This window comes from Rhinopithecus roxellana, chromosome 4, assembly GCF_007565055.1.
Source record: "Rhinopithecus roxellana isolate Shanxi Qingling chromosome 4, ASM756505v1, whole genome shotgun sequence".
Classification (NCBI taxonomy): Eukaryota; Metazoa; Chordata; class Mammalia; order Primates; family Cercopithecidae; genus Rhinopithecus; species Rhinopithecus roxellana.
The window spans coordinates 67,332,785-67,352,455 of record NC_044552.1 but is presented as its reverse complement, the minus strand read 5'-3'; the positions used below and the strand labels follow the sequence as shown (position 1 = coordinate 67,352,455).

The 19,671-nt window shown below is 43.9% G+C and overlaps 1 protein-coding gene across 1 annotated transcript in view; it reads right to left on the bottom strand.

Annotated features, from left to right (window-relative positions):
• The window catches only part of TIAM2 (TIAM Rac1 associated GEF 2), a 134,665-nt gene that overhangs the window by 92,493 nt on the left and 22,501 nt on the right, over window positions 1-19,671 (bottom strand). Inside the window, exons 6-7 of the mRNA XM_030928255.1 lie at window positions 3,837-4,022; window positions 3,006-3,152 (exon numbers count right to left, since the gene is read on the bottom strand). Coding sequence (XP_030784115.1) covers window positions 3,006-3,152; window positions 3,837-4,022 — 333 coding nt within the window. The remainder of the gene's footprint in view (window positions 1-3,005; window positions 3,153-3,836; window positions 4,023-19,671) is intronic.

The window sequence follows — 19,671 nt, the reverse complement described above, 5'->3', positions numbered from 1 at the left end:
AACAGCACGAGACTGTCTCGAATAAATAAATAAATAAATAAATAAATAAATAAATAAATAAATAAATTCATTCTTGATATCACTTTTAACCAAAGAGTACATGTTTCTGAAGGTGTGAAACAGAACCACCAAAATCAAGCTCATACCTACTTTTTTTAATGTGCACAGAATAAATCTTGGAAGAAAATACAGCTAAATGTTAAAAGTGGTTTGTTTGGGTAGAAGAACTAAAAACAATTGCTTTTTCCAAATTTCACCTTCTAAATTTTGTAGTGGCATAATTAACATTAAAAACAATATAAACATTTAGAAATACCTACTAAATCAACTTCATTCAGTTATATAAATACCGACACTGTAATTAGTTTCATATCTTTTTAAAACAAAAAATGTTCAACCAAATGCTTTTGTTTATCAAAAAATCTATGTTGAGAACAAATTACAACACATGCTGGGTAAAAACCATATTAGGCTCATATCTAATTAGCAGAATGTCTACATCTAAGAAAAGTAAGCAAGTTATTTATCAAGTTATTATTTAATTATATAGAATATACTGTCTTGATTAAAATACCTTAAGGACATTAGTTAACCATCAAAGAAGGTCAGTTCACAAAGCATAAGAGCTCGGTGTTATGGCTCAGGCCTATAATCCCAGCACTCTGGGAGGTTGAGATGGGAAGACAGATTGAGGCCAGAAGTTTGAGACTAGCCTGGGCAACATAGGGAGACCACCCCCACTCCCATTTCTACAAAAATGATTTTTTTTAAATAAAGAAAGTATAGGCCCACTATTAGCAAAGGGTTTGCAGTTGACTACAGTCAATAATGAGGAAATACATTTCCATTACAACCAACAAATAAGATTATTCTTTACAATTAAATTAAATTAAATTAAATTACAGGCTGGTCACGGTGGCTCACACCTATAATCCCAGCACTTTGAGAGGTAGAGGCAGGTGGATCACATGAGGCCAGAAGTTTGAGACCAGCCTGACCAACATGGTGAAACGCTGACTCTACTAAAAATATAAAAATTAGCTGAGTGTGGTGGCTCAAGACTGTAGTCCCAGCTACTCGGGATGCTGAGGTACAAGAATTGCTTGAACCTGGGATGTGGAGGTTGCAATGAGTCAAGATTACACCACTGCACTCCAGCCTGGGTGACAGACTCTGCCTCAAAAAATAAAAAAAAAATTAATTACAAGTAGAACCACAATTTTAAAATCTGATATTATTTTTGTATATCAGTATACAAAAATGGTGGCCACATAAAAGAAGTTTCCTGTGATTCTGCTGTTAATGAACCAGCCCACTCCCCACCACCTCTAACTTTATTGTTTCAAGGTTTTAAACAGGTCAAAGGAATTGATACTGGCCCTTTTACTTACCTAATTCACAAAAGCATTATCAAATAAATAGCCATACACAAATTAGAAAACAAAGATCCAATAAAATGTGACTCTCTTTCCAATGATATTGAAAACATAATCAGAAAAACAGCAGCTCATTGAAAATAAAAGCAAAAACTTCTTCAGATTTAATTGCAAACCTTTTCCCTATTCACCTAAATGATCAGGTCATCATATAACTTATTTTTTTCAACAGCTTTGAAACATAGTAAGCCTAAAACATATCAATCAGCAAGATAAAATCCATTATCATGCACCTGCATCATGAAATACAGGTGCACCATGAAATACACATATTCAAAATGTTCTGAAAACAATTGACAATACTCGGGCCACATTTCACCAACATGTGCTTAGGCTACTTTTCCTTAATAAAAATGTTAGAAGAGGCCAGGCACGGTGGCTCACGCCTGTAATCAGCACTCTGGGAGGCCCAGATGGGTGGATCACCTGAGGTCAGGAGTTCACGACCAGCCTGGCCAACAGGTGAAACCCTGTCTCTACTAAAAATACAAAAATTAGCCAGGCGTGGTGGTGTGCACCTGTAGTCCCAGCTACTCAGGAGGCTGAGGCAGGAGAATCACTTGAACCCAGGAGGCAGAGGTTGCAGTGAGCCAAGATCGCACCACTACACTCCAGGCTGGGTGACAGAGCAAGACTCCATCTCAAAAAAAAAAAAAAGAAAAAGAAAGAAGAAGATAAACGTTACAAGAGCCACCCCTCCCCAAGGGAAAAATAAGCACCAGCAATCTTCCAGTGTTTCAAGACCATGGACTTAGGCAGAAACTAGTCCCAGCTATGCCCTTTGGTGCTGGTGAACAGGGTAAGGTAAGTGATGTAACTAACCTCTTCAAGTGTCAGTCTCCTCATCTCTAAAATGGGGTGACAAAACCCCAAGGCCATGTTCTAAGGATTTAGTGAGCAAAATCCACAGCACTAGCAACGGAATTGAGCTGCCACTCCTCTGATTAATTTTCCATTTATTTTAATATAAAATCTATGAAAAAATAAATATTAGTACTAGAGGGAAGGAAAAGTGTGGATTATTTTCTGATTATTCTTATTTTTTCTGTTCTTAAGCGCTGCATGCAGTATGACTACCTCTTCGGGAGTGCCAGGATAGATACGGCAACTTGTGCACTTTCGTTGGGCAAAAAAAAAGAGCATGCTAAGAATTGATTCCTTTGAATCAACTTTTATTTTCATTTTTATTTTTGAGACAGGGTCTCACTCTGTCACTCAGGCTGGAGTGCAGTGGCAAAATCATGGCTCACTGCAGCCTTGACCTCCCAGGCTCAAGCGATCTTCCCAACTCAGCCTTCAGAGTAGCTGGGACTATAGGCACACACCAGCACACTCGGCTATTTATAGAGATGGGGTCTCACTCTGTTGCCCAGGCTGCTCTTGAACTCCTGGGCTTAGCTGATCCTCCTGCCTTGCCCTCCCAATGTGCTAGAATTACGGCATGCGCCACCCCACCTGGCCTGATTTCATTCTTAACAGAGAATGAACATTGATGATTTATAGCAGGCGGAAAATTAGGGGTTTCAGGAATTTCACTCTAGTATGCTGTTCCCATGCTGAAGAGCTCACCTGAGTTATAGAAGGTCTCTTTTCCTTCCCTTTTCTGGCCAGTGTGTCCAGCCCTTTTAACGAAGAAAATATTCCCTTCTTGTTTCTCCCTCGCTGGGTCAGTGACAGTGTCCTTTTCCGGAGAGCAGAGTCATCTCTAGAACATACCTAATGTAAAACACAGTTTAAAAAAATCTAAAGGCTTAGTATTTGAGTGGCAGAAAAAATTAACAGTTGCCCTAAGGAAGTGAGCTCTGCTTGCTATAAATGCATTCTGACCATCGCCAAAAGCTACTGCATGTCTGAAATGCCAGGAAAGCATCCACCATATAGACAGCTCTCATCTGGATAACACAAGTCATGACATTCAGGTCTCTCCATGGTGGGCAGCAGTGTCAGCAAAACCACTACAGACCCCTAGGCTGAGTCAACACAACACACAGAAGCCACCAAAATAGAAGTGACTTCAAAAAAGCCGACGGGGTGCTCTGCAGGACAGAGAAAACAACCTTTAATCCATCCTTTAATCTTCACCCCACTGTTGTCCCTTCTCCAGGATCCCACTTTCCTGATGGTATGAGGTGGAACACACAGAAAGGCAGACAGAGATGAACATGCAGTAACTGTCCACTAGCTGCTGGACTCTAGAATAAGCAGTAGAGAATCTGGGGGCTCTACAGCACGATGTCTGGTCTCCTTCATCCCCAGGCCCGTGGCCTCTGGGTGACCTGGCCTCTAGGAGTCCGTTGTTGGGTCAAGTCTCACAAGCGCTGATGGCAACAAGCCGAAGAAAGGGGGAGCATCCGCAGCCCTCCCCGAATGCTGCAGAAACAGCCTTCCTTAGGAACTTACCAGAGCATGGAAAGAAGAAACAGACAAGATGCCCAGCCTGCCGAGGGCCAGCTTGGAGGGGCGGCTGGCGGCTGCAAGGAGACTCTTGGGGTTCGGTAACTCTCCACCTTGTAGGCTGGCCAGATAGCAGCGCATCCTGAACAGATCCATGTGAAATTTCTCAAGATTCTGCTCCCATTGCTGGATCTTAAAGCAAAAACAGAGGTGATTTAAATAAAAATTAAAAGTTTTCATGGGTTAAAATGAAAACGTGATCCCTTTCACAAACTTAAAGAAAAAATTAGTTTCAGCTGGTCCGCATGGTTTAAATTAGCCTTTCCTGCTGACCCCATCTCAATCCCTCCCATCCAAATGCATTGGGTCCTTTGGGAGGTGAGGTGGGCAGATCAGTGAAGGTCACGCATTCAAGACCAGCCTGACCAACATAGTGAAACCCCATCTCTACTAAAAAACAAACAAAATATATGTGTGTGTGTGTGTGTGCGTGTATATATATATATATATATATGCACACAAAAATTAGCCAGGTGTGGTGGCAGACACCTGTAATCTCAGCTACTCTGGAGGCTGAGCAGGAGAATCGATTGAACATAGGAGGCGGAGGTTACAGTGAGCCAAGATCATGCCACTGCACTCCAGTCTGAGCGACCAAGCAAGACTCTGTCTCAAAGAAAGAAAACAAAAAAATGCACTGGATCATCTGGCACTTCATCAGGATAGCCAAACAAAAACAAAAAGCCAGTGGTCCCAATACAGTGACATGCCAAAAAGGCATGATGTTTGGAGAATGCCAACACTCTAACCATCCTGACTGAAAACAGGATGCAATTTGCAAGTCCGCTTTTTCACTTTGCTTCATTTCCCTTCACATCTACAGTCCCTGATCCTAAACTGGATTAACTGAACTGCACACAAACAGATGCCAGATAAATGAAAGTAGTGACTTTATGTTTCTGTTCATTCTGAGTAAATGACTCAAAGCAATAAGAAGCAAATGGACTTCAGGGATAAAGGCAAATAGAACTTTTACTTAGAACACTCCTAAGTATCTTGGAGAATAACCACCATCTGTACATCTAAATAAAACTAAAGTATATGCAGCTGCTTACACCACAGAAGTTCCTATGAACTTCTTCAAAACTTAAGTCATGATTTAGTAAAGAAATGCAGCCAAACTCTGGGAGCCGCTCTCCTTTCTCCCAAGGATGTCAAAATGCATTACCTACAAGTATTACCTTCATGCAAAGATAAATTATTAAATAATAGGTGAAGAGAGGCTCTTGTGACTTGCCAACACAGGGACTCAGCAGAAGAATGAAAAGAACAGAAAGCTGTGATTCAAAAGGTCTTAAGAGCAATCGCAACACTCAAGAGAAGGTCTGTAAGTCAATGCTTGCAATAAAGGATTCAGTGTGAAGAGTGAGGTCATTTCAGGTGCAACAGTTGCAGCTTTAGTTCTGCCATGTTGCTGAGCACCAAAATGGACCTTAGTTTCACACTAAGCTTTCTAGGTGAATCCTTCATTCTGGATAAATGATACTTTGAAGGATTTCCAACACTGGACACTCTGCCCCCTCCAATCTCTCCCCATGGAAAAGTATTACAAATTCTGGGCATTTCCCAGACCTTCTCCAAGTTCTCTGTATCTACTTCTTAGGCTGGTCACTGCACAACTTTTCTGCATGAAAGAAAAACAGTCACAAGATCTAAACAAAGAATTTCTTGATCATCATCATTTGTCAGCAAAACAGTGATGTTCCAAGGTGCATTGAAACAATGTCAACATCCATAAAGAATTTAACCTCACTTAAGATCCTGTATACCCATATTAGCAACGTGGTGGCCTACTGGTATCAGCCTTGAATGGACAGAATGACCTGTTGGCTTTTAAAAATGCAGATGCCCAGGTCCTACACCTGAAGATTCTATCCATTAGGTCTGAGGTCTAGGAAAGTTTACATTTCATAAGCACCTCCTGGGATTCTGGTGCGCGGCCTTACTAATGACTCCTGTTCTAGACTAACAAGACAGTTCAAACTGAAACTGCAAGTCTCTTCCTGATCCTGCCATATTAGAGAATTCCAGATTCCAGAGTGATGGATGGGTACAAACTGACACCTTACTTAAGGTTCAGTAAAAACTATAATCTCAGTTCTGTTTCTCAAACATCTTCTCTCCAGATGATTCCTGAAAATCCATAATTATAGATGGATTCCTTTGTCTTCTAATAATATGTAGACATTCGTAGATTGAATAATGCATTAAAGTTTATCACACTCATTTACGCCTCAGTGTAAAACACTTTATCAGATATTTTCTGAAGGTTGTATGGAGGGTGAAGATACAAGAGGAAAGAAAATGAATGAGTGGCCAGGCACGGTGGCTCACACCTGTAATCCCAGCACTTGGAGAGGCCAAGGCAGGCAGATTGCTTGAGCCCAGGAGTTTGAGACCAGCCTGGGCAACATGGCAAAATCCTGTCTCTACAAAATATACAGAAATTAGCCAGGCATGGTGGTGCATGCCTGTAGTCCGAGCTACTCGAGAGGCTGAGGTAGGAGGATCGCTTGAGCCCAAGAGATGGAGGATGAAGAAAACTGACATCATGCCATTGCATTCCAGCCTGGGTGACAGAGTGAGACTATCTCTAAAAAGAAAAAAAAGGAAAGAAAAAAAATGAACGAGTCCTTGGATACCAGAAGGTAAAGATGCCCATGCCATCCATGATGGATTAAAAAGACAAAAAAGGCCAGGAGCGGTGGCTCACACCTGTAATCCCAGAACTTTGGGAGGCTGAGGCAGGCAGATCATTTGAGTTCAGGAGTTCAAGACCAGACTGACCAACATGGTAAAACCCCACCTCTACTAAAAATACAAAAAAAAAAAAAAAAAAAAATTAGCCACGTGTGGTGGCACATGCCTGTAATACCAGCTACTCAGGAGGTTGAGGCAAGAGAATCACTTGAACCCAGGAGGCAGAGGCTGCAGTGAGCCGAGGCCACACCACTGCACTCCAGCCTGGGCAACAGAGTGAGACTCCATCTCAGGAAAAAAAAAAAAGACAAAATAAAATAAACTAAAATCCAGGTCTATGCCAAGCACCATAGACTGGGGAAGAAGACAATCTCTTGTATTTGCACTGAGTCCTGTAGTTTTAAAAGTATTTTTGAAAGCACTATTTAATGTATTTATGTGACTACACATCAAAGCAGCACTGAGAGGTAAAAACAGTTCCGTCCCAAACCATACACAGAGAATCATAAAGTTTTGTCAGAAACACTTAAATAATCTTCAGCACTCATAGACCTCTCCACCCAAAGCTTGGGACAAAATACAGGTGAATCCAGAGCAAGAACACAGACCCAGATGCTTAGGTTTGTTGGAAAGTCAACAGGGCTGCAACACCCCAATAGCCCAAAAGAGACCTTATAAAAATCAAGACATTTGTTGTTTTGATTATACCTTATTAGGTTTCAAGACAACCAGTATCTCAATAAACTGTACACTGTAGAGTTCATTTAAAATTTAATTTAGTAGAAAAAGCAAAGGAAAAGTAACCTTATGACTTCTCTATTTCAGCAACGTTCCTTATCTTCTTATCCTTATCCTGACTGGAGCGTTTTTTTGTTTGTTTGTTTGTTTTTGTTTTTGTTGTGAGACAGGGTCTCACTCTGATACCCCGGCTGCGGGTGCAGTGGCACTGCCGGCTCACTGCAACCTCTGCTTCCCGTGCTCAATTGATCTTCCCAACTCAGCCTCTCAAGACCACAAGTGCATGCCACCACGTCTGGCTAATTTTGCATCTTTTTGTAGAGACCGGGTTTTGCCATGTTGCCCATCCTGGTCTCAAACTCCTGAGCTCAAAGCGATCCACCTGTGTAATGGTTAACATTACATACCAACTTGATTGGGCCATGGGGTACCCAGATATTTAGTCAAACATTATTCTGGGTGTGTCTCTGAGGATGTTTTGGGGGAGATTAACATTTAAGTGGGTAGACTGAGTAATGTGGATTGCCTTCCCTAATGTGGGTGGGCCTCATCCAATCTGTTGACCACCTGAAGAGAACAAAAAGGCTGACACCCCCTCAAGTAACAGAGAACTCCTCCCCACTGACAGCCTTCAAACTGGGACACTGGCTTTTTTTCCCCCTTGGCTTCGGTCTTGAACGAAACATGGGCTCTTCCTCAATCTTGAGTCTGCCAGTCTTCAGCCCAGAACTACAACGTCAGCTCTCTTCATTCTCATGCCTTCAACTCAGACTGGAACTATATACCATTGGCTCTCCCAGGTCTCCAGCTTACTGATTTACCCTGCAGACCTTGGGATTTGCCCTTCTCCATAAATGCATGAGCCTATTTCTTTCTTTCTTTTTTCTTTTTTTTTTTTTTTGAGACGGAGTCTCACTCTGTCACCCAGGCTGGAGTGCAGTGGTCGGATCTCGGCTCACTGCAAGCTCCGCCTCTCGGGTTTACACCATTGTCCTGCCTCAGCCTCCCGAGTAGCTGGGACTACAGGCGCCCACCACCTCGCCCGGCTAGTTTTTTTGTATTTTTTTAGTAGAGACGGGGGTTTCACCGTGTTAGCCAGGATGGTCTCGATCTCCTGACCTCGTGATCCACCCGTCTCGGCCTCCCAAAGTGCTGGGATTACAGGCTTGAGCCACTGTGCCTGGCCGAGCCTATTTCTTATAATAAATCTCTCTCTTTCTCTCCCTACACAAACACATACACACACCTCTTCATGTATACACACATCCTACTGGTTCTGTTTCTCTGGAGACCCCTGACTTACACAGCCTTCATCCCTGTAGATCTCTGTGGCAGAGTGAGCCATCTTTACTCACATATCTATTCCATATTGAAAGATCATAGTCATCTTATTTTTAAGGTCATGGTTCTTTATAGAAAGAATCAGTCACAGAGCTTAAATGAAGATTTGTGGTTAAATAAGAATCAATATGAAATATCTGACTTTTCTTCCCACAGACTCACCAAAGTTGAAGAGAGGAACTTGAAGGAGTATTCAAGTAAAAGTATGGTGAGGCCCCAGATTCAGATGCTTGGGTTCCTTAGAGGGAAGGAAGAGGTACAAGTGCTGGACCCATAGGCTCACAACAGACCTTATAGTATTTAGAAAGGCTGTTAACATTTGCAATGAAATTGCAAAGGAGTTGATATTACCATACCTTCATTTCTCAGCAGGTGAAACTTAAGTCTAGAAGAGAAGCGATTTGACCAGAGTCACGTAAAAAGTTCGCCCTACCAGACTAGCAGACCCAAAGCTGATTCTGATGTGAACAACATGTGGGGCACAGGGACACTCTCAAGTAGCTATGAAGGGGCCCCTGATTCCAGGTCTTCTGATTCATAGGCAGATACCTGTGCACTATCCTAACCGTGACCTCAGCAACTTTCATTTACATTTTTACCTGTCAACTTTATTTCTGCCCATATACCCCTAGGTATTCTACAGACAAAGAGATAAGACTACCACACTCTCATTTAGTCGCCCTATTCATATTGAACACTTTACATCATTTCAATATCCTACCAGCCTTGACATTCAAAGCCAGCCCAAATTTAAAGTAATGTTAACTTCAAAGAAAAACATTTTATAACAATTCCTAGGAAGGTGACATAAAAGAAAGACAAAGATACATATTTTAAAGGGTAAAGGAAGAAATAAAAGATAATCTTTTAGCTATTATGTATGTTAGTTTAGAGATTCAGTACAGTTCAATGATAATAATCACCAAAATAGTAATGTATTACCTGACCACATTTATCAAGATGTTTCCGGAGATATTTTTTTCTAACATCAAAAACATCAGTTCTTTTTAATCCAAGACACCCCACCCCCTTTTCCTAAATTCTTTAAATACTGATAAGTTTCTAGATGTTTCTTTATTTTTTAAAGATAAACATCAAGATATGATACAAAAATTTAAAAAAAAAAAAAAAAAAAAACCACTTCCAGCCTGGTCAACATGGTGAAACCCCATCTCTATAAAAAATACAAAACTCAGCCAGGTGTGGTTGGCGCACGCCTGTAGCCCCATCTATGTGGGAGGCAGAGGTGGGAGGATAGCTTGAGCCCAGGAGGTTGAGGCTGCAGTGAGCCGAGACAGGGCCACTGCATACTCCAGCCTGGGCAACAGAGTGAGACCCTGTCAAAAAAAAAAAGTAAAAAACGTAACTTCTATAGAGATGAAGCTTTTGTTTCTTTCAATGCCCATGCTCAAAACATACAAATGAGAAGACTGAAAAAAACTCACTCTAAGGAGGTTTTCTTTATCTTTCATTGTGAAAGGAAGTTACTAATAACAAAATTACAGGGGAACACTCCCGTTTTAAACACTGGCACAAATTCAATGAAAAATTTTCCTCTTTACTGCTAACACAGCTTTATTGATTTAATGAACTCAGAAAGGTTATGGTCTCCTGTAGTAAAGTGGGAGGGAGACGGATGAAGCCTAATGCTAAAAATAACAAATGAATAATGTTTTTTTTTAAAAAAAGATGACAAGTACATTCCTGCCACACCCAGCAGTCCTAGAAAAATATTTTCTGCCATTTGGTCATTTAATCGCAGTAGTCATTTGCCTATTACTAGGTTTGTCCTGTAAGATAATTCATGTTTCTTTCTTGGTGTAAGAAGCTAAAAATCTCCCGTTCTATGCTTTCCAAATACTAAAACCCATCTTCACAGAAGAACCAGCTAGTGACATAGATTACACTCAAGTTTAGCAGTAGTTAGAACAACCAGCTAAAGTTGAGAGGTTCGGTTTTGTTCTATTTTCCTTTGAGATATAATTCCCACAGCAAAAATTCACTCAGTTTTATAATCAATGTAATTCCCATCAAATCAACCTGAAAAATCCACATTATAAAAACAAGTAAATCTAGGATTCTATTCCATGCAAAACAATTCATCACCTGGTTTAGTTAGCAAGCAAAGCATCATCTGATTTACCCAAGTCTTACGGAACAGTAGCGCCTATGAATTAGGAGCACAGATTTGTGTCCAAATCCCAGCTCTGCCACTGACTAGCTGTGTGACATGAGCAAATGCACTTCTTGCCACTGCAGTGGCACAATCAGTTAGTGCGCGGTACTTATACAGAAAATGTACTTCTCATCTGGGTGCAATGGCTCACTCCTGTAATCCCAGCACTTTGAGAGGCCGAGATGGGAGGATCGCTTGAGCCCAGGAGTTCGAGACCAACCTGGGCAATGTAGAGAGACCTTCTGTCTATTTTTTTTTTAAAATTTAATTCTAAAAAAAAAGAAGAAGAAAAAGAAAAGAAATACAATTCTCCTAAGGGTCTATTTACTTGTCCATCAAATGGGTGCTATATCTACATCTTTACCTTGTTGAGTTACTGTGAAATCACATATGATAGTGGCCTAAGGCAGAGGCTCTAATAAAACAGGGAGGGGAAGCATGAGAACAGAGCAGGGCAAAAGGAGGGGTTCTGTTAGCTGAGGATGAAGGCCTAGAACACTGGGGAGTGGGGTGGGGGCTGACTCAGAGAAGAACTCTGTTTCCTGAAGTAAAGAAGACAGATCCTTGGACAGACGAGACAGAGGTGCGTCCACACATTCACTAACTCAAGCAAAGCATCAAGGGTTCAGAGAAAAAAAAAGTCACAGTTCCTCCAGGAGCACGTATTTTATAGCAGGAACAACCTTACACACGAAGAAATCATGACAAAGCCACAGATGAGAGCAGTGGCACAGACATGGAGAACTGTGGGAGGGGAGTGGGGTTCCCTGATGGAGTGGGCGAGAGGGCGATCAAGGACGGTGCCCCGGAGGAAGCGACCCCTGAACCCTTCATGACAGTCGAGAAGGGGTGAGCCAGATGAATAGGGCGGAGGGGAGCAGGACACATTTGTGCACAGCACGGGAGTCCTCGCTGCCTGAGGAAAAACCTGAAGAAAGGAGCAGAAGGGTGGGCTCAGGGAGTTGCAGGTAAAGGTCAAGGTGGGGAGAGGTTATCAGGGACTTTATCTGGCAATCACAGGATCACATGTGCTTTTTATTGTTTTACTTTTATTTTATTTATTTATTTTGAGACATATCACTCTGTGGCTCAGGCTGGAGTGCAATGGTGTGGTCTCAGCTCACGGAAACCTCTGCTTCCTGGGTTCAAGCGATTCTCCTGCCTCAGTCTCCCAAGTAGCTGGGATTACAGGCGTGTGCCATGACTCCTGGCTAATTATTTTTGTATTTTCAGTAGAAATGGGGTTTCACCACATTGGCCAGGCTGGTCTCAAACTCCTGACCTCAAGTGTCCGCCCACCTCAGTCTCCCAAAGTGCTGGAATTGCAAGCATGAGCCACTGTTCCTGACCCAGATGTGCTTTTCAGATGCAACCCAGTCTGGCTGTTGTATGGAAGATGCATCGGACGAAGGGTGAAACTGGAGGCTTCTGCAGTGGTACTACTGGGAGGAGAGAGTGACAAACAGTCCTACTTCCCCTGACTAATTCTCACCACCTATAACCACACTGCCTTTGCTCCCACTGTGCCTTGGCCTGGAAGCCCCCTCTCCATTCTCCTTACGGTAAACTCCTCGTTTTTTAAGAAGCAACTCGGCATCCCTCCTCCAGGGTCTTCCATGACTGCACATGAGGCTACATTTCCCGTTTCTGTCTTCCACAGCACTGGAATGATGACTGCACGTGAGGCTACACTTCCCGTTTCTGTCCTCCACAGCACTAGAATGCCATGTGCACTGAATCACTGCGTTATGTTGAAATTGTACGCTCAACCGTCTGTCACCTGCTAGACTGAGAGCACCCTGAGGGCAGAGACAGTGACTTCTTTGAGTCTCCAATCTGTGCACATTTGCCTGACCCAGAGTATGCACTGAACAAACGCTCACCGAACTAAACCAAACATTCTTATTCTCCTGTCAAAAACACTTACAGGTAGGCCGCAGTGGCTCATGCCTATAATCCCAACACTTTGGGAGGCCAAGGCGGGCAGATTGCCTGAGGTCAGGAGTTTGAGACCAGCCTGGCCAACATGGCAAAACCCCATCTCTAGTAAAAATACAAAAATTAGCCGGCCGTGGTGGCGTACGCCTATAATCCCAGCTACCCAGAAGGCTAAGGCAGGAGAATCGCTGGAACCCAGGAGGCAGAGGCTGCAGTGAGCCAAGATCACACTACTGCACTCCAGCCTGGGCAACAAAAGAGAAAGACTCCGTCTCAAAAAAAAATAGAAAATAAAAACACTTCCAGCCGTGCACGTTGGCTCATGACTGTAATCCCAGCACTTTGGGAGTCTGAGACAGGCCGATCACTTGAGGTCAGGAGTTTGAGACCAGCATGGCCAACATGGTGAAACCCCATCTCTACTAAAATACAAAAATTAGCAGGACGTAGTGGCACATGCCTGTGATCACAGCTGCCCGGGAGGCTGAGGGACGAGAATCACTTGAACCCAGGAGGCAGAGGTTGCAGTGAGCCAGGACCATGCCACTGCACTCTAGCCTGGGCAACAGAGCAAGACTCTGCCTTAAAAAATAAAAACATAAAAAATAAAAAGTAACACTTTCACCATCTCCCTGTTGCCTACTGAATAAAGTTCACATCTTCACCCACCACCTCCACAATCTGGCTTTATCTCCCTCAAATCCCCTCACAAATATGCTACTCTCCAGTGGTTTGTTCCTCAAACTGCTTCCCCCTGCACACATCCAGAAATACACCATAGTATCCTCGTATTTTCCTCAAAGTTTTGTTCTCATTGTTCTCACCAGTTTCCAGTTGTCTAAACGCAATCCATCCTCTTTACGATTTTAAAACTGTATTTAAGTAAATATTTAAACTGAAGCCCACGTTTCACAAAACCCAGAGCAGTCTCAACCCTACCAGCAAGTGCTTCCTCCTTCTCCACAGTACCCCCTGGTAGTCCAATCACCGCCTCCCTCTCCAGCCTAATTAACCACAGAAGCAGGCCTGGCTCCCCTGGAAATCGCACATAATGAGGCAGGATGGGGGACGCCATCTGGGAGAATGCCAAGACTGCCTAAGGGTGGTGAGGTTTTGTCCTTGTTTACTTGTTTGAAATAATAAGCGGAAAGGAAAATAAAGTACTAACTGGACTTAATTTACAACTCTTCCTCCCTGGGAACTTCAAAGGCGATCTGGCATGTGGATGGCGGTGTGATCTGGTCCACATTGGACATGCTCAAATGAAAGCTGCATCATCCTGCCCCAGAAACACCCAAGAGGCCCAGGACACGGCCAGAGCATGTGACCACTGACAGTACGCAGCTCAGCTAGTACATTAACTGTGATAGGTGCCTTTTTATTTCAAAAAGGATCTTCTCCACCCACGTACTTCAAAGAAAACCTGTTCCAGAGAATTTCTCTTGCATGATGTCATCTACATTGTACATTCTATTTTTAGGCTAGAAATGACTACATCTGAGGTTCTCAGGGAAAATCGCTAGGGAGGAAGCTCCATAAATAAATGTATATTTATTGAGGTTTTAAAATGCTAAGTGGATAAAGCACTGCTCTTTTACAGACACTTTTTTTCTTTTGCGGGGGGGGACGGAGTCTCGCTCTGCCGCCCAGGCTGGAGTGCAGTGGCCGGATCTCAGCTCACTGCAAGCTCCGCCTCCCGGGTTCACACCATTCTCCTGCCTCAGCCTCCCGAGTGGCTGGGACTACAGGTGCCCGCCACCTCGCCTGGCTAGTTTTTTGTATTTTTTAGTAGAGACGGGGTTTCACCGTGTTCGCCAGGATGATCTCGATCTCCTGACTTTGTGATCCGCCCGTCTCGGCCTCCCAAAGTGCTAGGATTACAGGCTTGAGCCACCGCGCCCGTCCTACAGACATTTTTAAAAGGAAGTTTAGAGAAAGCTAAACGCTTAGGGAATATTTTGGAGACCCTGTCCTGATTGGTCTTGATCTGTAAATACCTTTGCCTTTGTAGCTTCACATTACATGTTTTTGTCAAATATCTCATAAAAGCAATTTTAAGCAAGTAGTTGTTCCTGCTTAATGTTTCCCAGTCTTTGTGTCTGAAGGTAAAAAGTAAGCAGCTCTTGGCCGGGCACGGTGGCTTCACACCTGTAATCCCATCACTTTGGGAGGCCAAGGCGGGCAGATCACCTGAGGTCAGAAGTTCAAGAACAGCCTGGTCAACACGGTGAAACCCCATCTCTACTAAAAATACAAAAATTAGCCTGGCGTGGTGGTGGGTGCCTGTAGTCCCAGTTACTCGGGAGGTTGAGGCAGGAAAATCACTTGAACCCAGCAGGCGGAGGTTGCAGTGAGCCGAGACTGCGCCACTACACTCCAGCCTGGGTGACAGAGCGAGACTCTGTCAAAAAAAAAAAGAGCAAACAGCTGTCTTTACAACCTGCTGACAAAGGACGCAAGGACAATGGGCACAGCAAACATAACTCAGGCTACATGCTGCAAAGCTCTTCAGGAACATGTGACTAAATCATAACCTCAAAGAGTGCAATACAGTGAGAATACTTTCAGGTAGAATTGCTTTTTTTTTTTTTTTCTTTTTTCAGAAATAGTGTCTTGCTTGTTGCCCCACCTGATCTTGAGCTCCTGGCCTCAAGTGAACCACCAGCCTCAGCCTCCCGAAGTACTGGGATTACAGGCATGAGTCACCACGCCTGGCCAAGAATTTCTAAGATCAATCCCAATTGTCTGTTACCAGAAACTCACAAGAATAACATGAGAAGGGGTGTGCATGTACGACAGGGGTTGGGAGAAGGCTGTAGGGGAGAAAGGGGTGTGGGGAGGACACAGGAAGGGGTTAGGGCCTGGGCTATGGGTAGGGGAGAACCAAAAATTAGTAGCGTTAGAATAGTGCACTTAAAATAACTAAAGTGATGATTCTGTCAAAGAATGGATAATGGGCCACAGGTGATAATTACCCTCACTCTTTAAAACAGCTTCTCTTCAGGCCACCTGACCATCCAGACCCCTGGATTTATGTAAGGGTTTATGTTAAAGTAACCTCCCCTCTTAATCAGAGAATAGCACCAACTATGATGTCATCAATTAAACATTTACAAACTATGGACAAGGGAATACAATTACAGTTAATGAAAATTTAAATTAAAAAAAAAATGTTTGCTTAGACTCCTTGTGGCCACAAAGAAACCCCCACCCACCACCACCACACACACAACAGACCAGGAGCCTCTCAGTGTTGTCAAATGTCCCTTTTCTCTCCCTAGCCCTAAACATCTGACCTACGCAAAGACCTGAAAACTCTAAGCTGGGCATCCCTTCGACAGGACTACAATTACGGTCAGGATGAGATTTTTGACTGGGGTGCTCTGAACACTCTGAGACACTCAAATCCACAAGTCTCATCTCAGGGTAGACTGGCTGTGGCTGCTGGATCCCGGAAAATCAGCACCATGGGTGAGACATGGTACAAAGAAAACTCTGGGATAACCGTGTCTCCTTCAGGCTCTTTGATCTGTCCCATCACCTCCACATGGCCTCCCACCCTACATTCCACGCAGAGAGCCACAGAGAGCCAGGAGGCACAGCTGCACTGCCTCGGGAGCTGAACGCCCCCTAGCTGTGAGCAGGGTGAGGCCCCTTAAGAGGGGCAGGCAGGGCCTGAGAGGATGCAAGCTGGGCTCACGGGGGCAGCTCTCCCTCAGCAATGTCAGCAGCTGTGTTCTTGTCGGATCCCAAAGCCTTCCACCTCCTGCATTCTTCTTGGCAGTTTTGGCTTCCTCGTTAAAACTGTTTTGTACTTTTGGAGTTTAAATGGCATATCCTGGTTGAGCAACAGTTCCACTCAGGGGCGTAAGTTACTGTCTTTAAGATTCTATAGAATTGGGCCAGGCGCGGTGGCTCAAGCCTGTAATCCCAGCACTTTGGGAGGCCGAGGTGGGTGGATCACAAGGTCAGGAGATCGAGACCATCCTGGCTAACACGGTGAAACCCCGTCTCTACTAAAAATATTAAAAAATTAGCCGGGCGTGGTGGCGGGCGCCTGTAGTCCCAGCTACTCAGGAGGCTGAGGCAGGAGAATGGCGTGAACCCGGGAGGTGGAGTTTGCAGTGAGCCGAGATTGTGCCACTGCACTCCAGCCTGGCGACAGAGCGAGACTCTGCCTCAAAAAAAAAAAAAAAAAAAAAAAAAAAAAGATTCTATAAAATTGAGGCTGGGCGTGGTGGCTCACGTCTGTAATCCCAGCACTTTGGGAGGCTGAGGCAGGTGGATCACCTAAGGTCAGGAGTTCGAAACCAGCCTGACCAACATGGTGAAACCCCGTCTCTACTAAAAATACAAAATTGGGCTAGGCGTGGTGGTGGGTGCCTATAATCCCAGCTACTCGGGAGGCTGAGGCATGGGAATCGCTTGAACCCAGGAGACGGAAGTTGTGGTGAGCCGAGATCATACCATTGCAATCCAGCCTGGGCAACAAGAGCAAAACTCTGTCTCAAACAAAAAAAAAGAAAGAAAGAAAAAGAAAAAAAAAGATTCTATAGAATTACAGAAAATGATACACCCTGTTATACATTTTCCACGTAAACTGTTGAACTTGTGTCACTTGGGATCAAGCCCTTGTATCTACGTAGCCAGCACAGTGCCACTCCACTGCTTGACTCCTTTTGCCCCACTCTGTCCTCCAAACTGCTGCCTGATTAATCTTCCAAAGACACTATGTCATCATCATGCTTTGTCCTCAGCTTAAAAACTGTATTCCCCCCTTGAATGCAGAGTACAAAATAAACCTTACCATCTGAGCCTTGCGTACAGGACCACTATGGGCTGAATGTGTCCCTCCAAAAAAAATACATACGTTGAAATCCCAATGCTTTAGGTGATGGTATTAGGAAGTGGGGCCTTTTTAAAAGGGGCAACGATTAGGTCATTGTTTGGAGTGCGATTTATGGGTGTAGTGTGAATATGTTATCATAGTTAGTGTGTGAGTGCAGATGTCTGACAAAATGCCCAGAATGCCCAAATCTGTTTAGACCAACTGTGTGGGGATATTCCAATTTGGGACGGCATCACATGCTAGGGCGCATCAACCTTCAAGATAACCAGACACAGATGGATCCCCGTACAGAGACTGTAAAAAGAGAAGCCCTCAGGCAGCTCAACCTGCTCTGCTGAGACACAGACTCATGAGGATGAGATACTGCCACTCAGAAAGGGACCCGGAGTCAGGCTTGCCATCTCCTCGACTGAACACTTCAGCCTCAACGTTCCAGCCTTGACACCAGAGGAAGCTATTCCCAGATGCCTGAGGACTTCTGTGACCAATCCTGTGCCTATTCATGTAAGATCCCCGACCTGTTCCTAACAGGTGAAAAACGAGAGTTGTGTGTAGCGTGAATGGGGATAAAATACCTATATTTGTTAAGAATTGTCTGCGTGCCAATAAACCGTGTGATTCAAGCATTAAGTTACAGCGTCTTTCATCCTTTGCCACTTAATCCAATGCGCAGGACACTCATAAAGGCAGAACCTTCATGAATAGGATGAGTGGCCTTATAAAATGCGGCCCAGAAAGACCCCTTGCCCCTCATGTCATGCTAGAATACGGTAAGAAGATGCTTCTAGAAACCAGAAAGCAGGGCCTCACCAGACACTGAATCTGCTGGCGTCTTGATCTTGGACTTCTCAGCCTTCAGAACTCTGAGAAATAAATTGCTCTTGTTTATAAACTACCCAATTTAAAGTATTTTCTTCCAAACTAAGACACAGACTGAAAAAGCTGCATTGCCTGTCCAACCTAACCGCCAACTCTCATCACTTCCCAAACCTTTAACTCCAGTGTGCTCCAGAGCCCCAGGCCACCACTCAGTCACTTTCAGTTGTCTCTCCATGTTTGCCCAACCCCCACCCAGCCTGGAAATCCTTCACATCTCTTAACAACTTTTTTTTGACGGAGTCTCTCTCTGTTGCCCAGGCTGGAGTGCAGTGGCGCGATCTCGGCTCACTGCAAGCTCCACGTCCCGGGTTCACGCCATTCTCCTGCCTCAGCCTCCCAAGTAGCTGGGACTACAGGCACCCGCCACCACACCCGGCTAATAATTTCTTTTTGATGGAAAAATTATTAGCCGGATGGAGTTTCACCGTGTTAGCCAGGATGGTCTCGATCTCCTGACCTCGTGATCCGCCCACCTCGGCCTCCCAAAGTGCTGGGATTACAGGCGTGAGTCACCGCGCCCGGCCTCTTAACAACTTTTTAACACCATATTCTTCCAGGAAGTCTTCATTTCCTGAAGATCACAATACAACCTCAACCCTCTCATCTCCCATAATATTTGATGACTATACCAGCTGTCGCCTAACTTAGATCATTTTAGAATGTCCTTTAGTTTCATGTTCACAAGGTTTGCTCTCTAACTAAATTATAATTGCTTAGAAACGGGGTCCCTATTTTATAATTATTTTTATTTCTTTAAGCCAGATGCATCTATTAGGTACACCAGTATTTGCAGATGGGAAAATAAGCAAGAGAAAAAGAACTAAGATGGGAGAAAGGCAACATGAGATATGAGAAAAGGAGAAGCAAAGGTAGATAGAGTCAGAAGATTAATCAGGGGCAGAGGTCAGAATTATTGGGTTATTTTGCTATTGCCAATTGATACTTTATTCCAAATTCTCGGTGTATCAATGAATGCATGCCTTTAATCCGTTTCCTATTTTTAGCCAGAAATTTTTTCCTACTCATGCTGAATTCTTTGTTTTTTTTTTTTTTTTTTGACAGAGTCTCACTCTGTCCCCCAGGTTAGAGTGCAGTGCACGGTCTCAGCTCACTGCAACCTCTCCCTCCCAGGTTCAAGCGATTCTCCTGCCTCAGCTTCC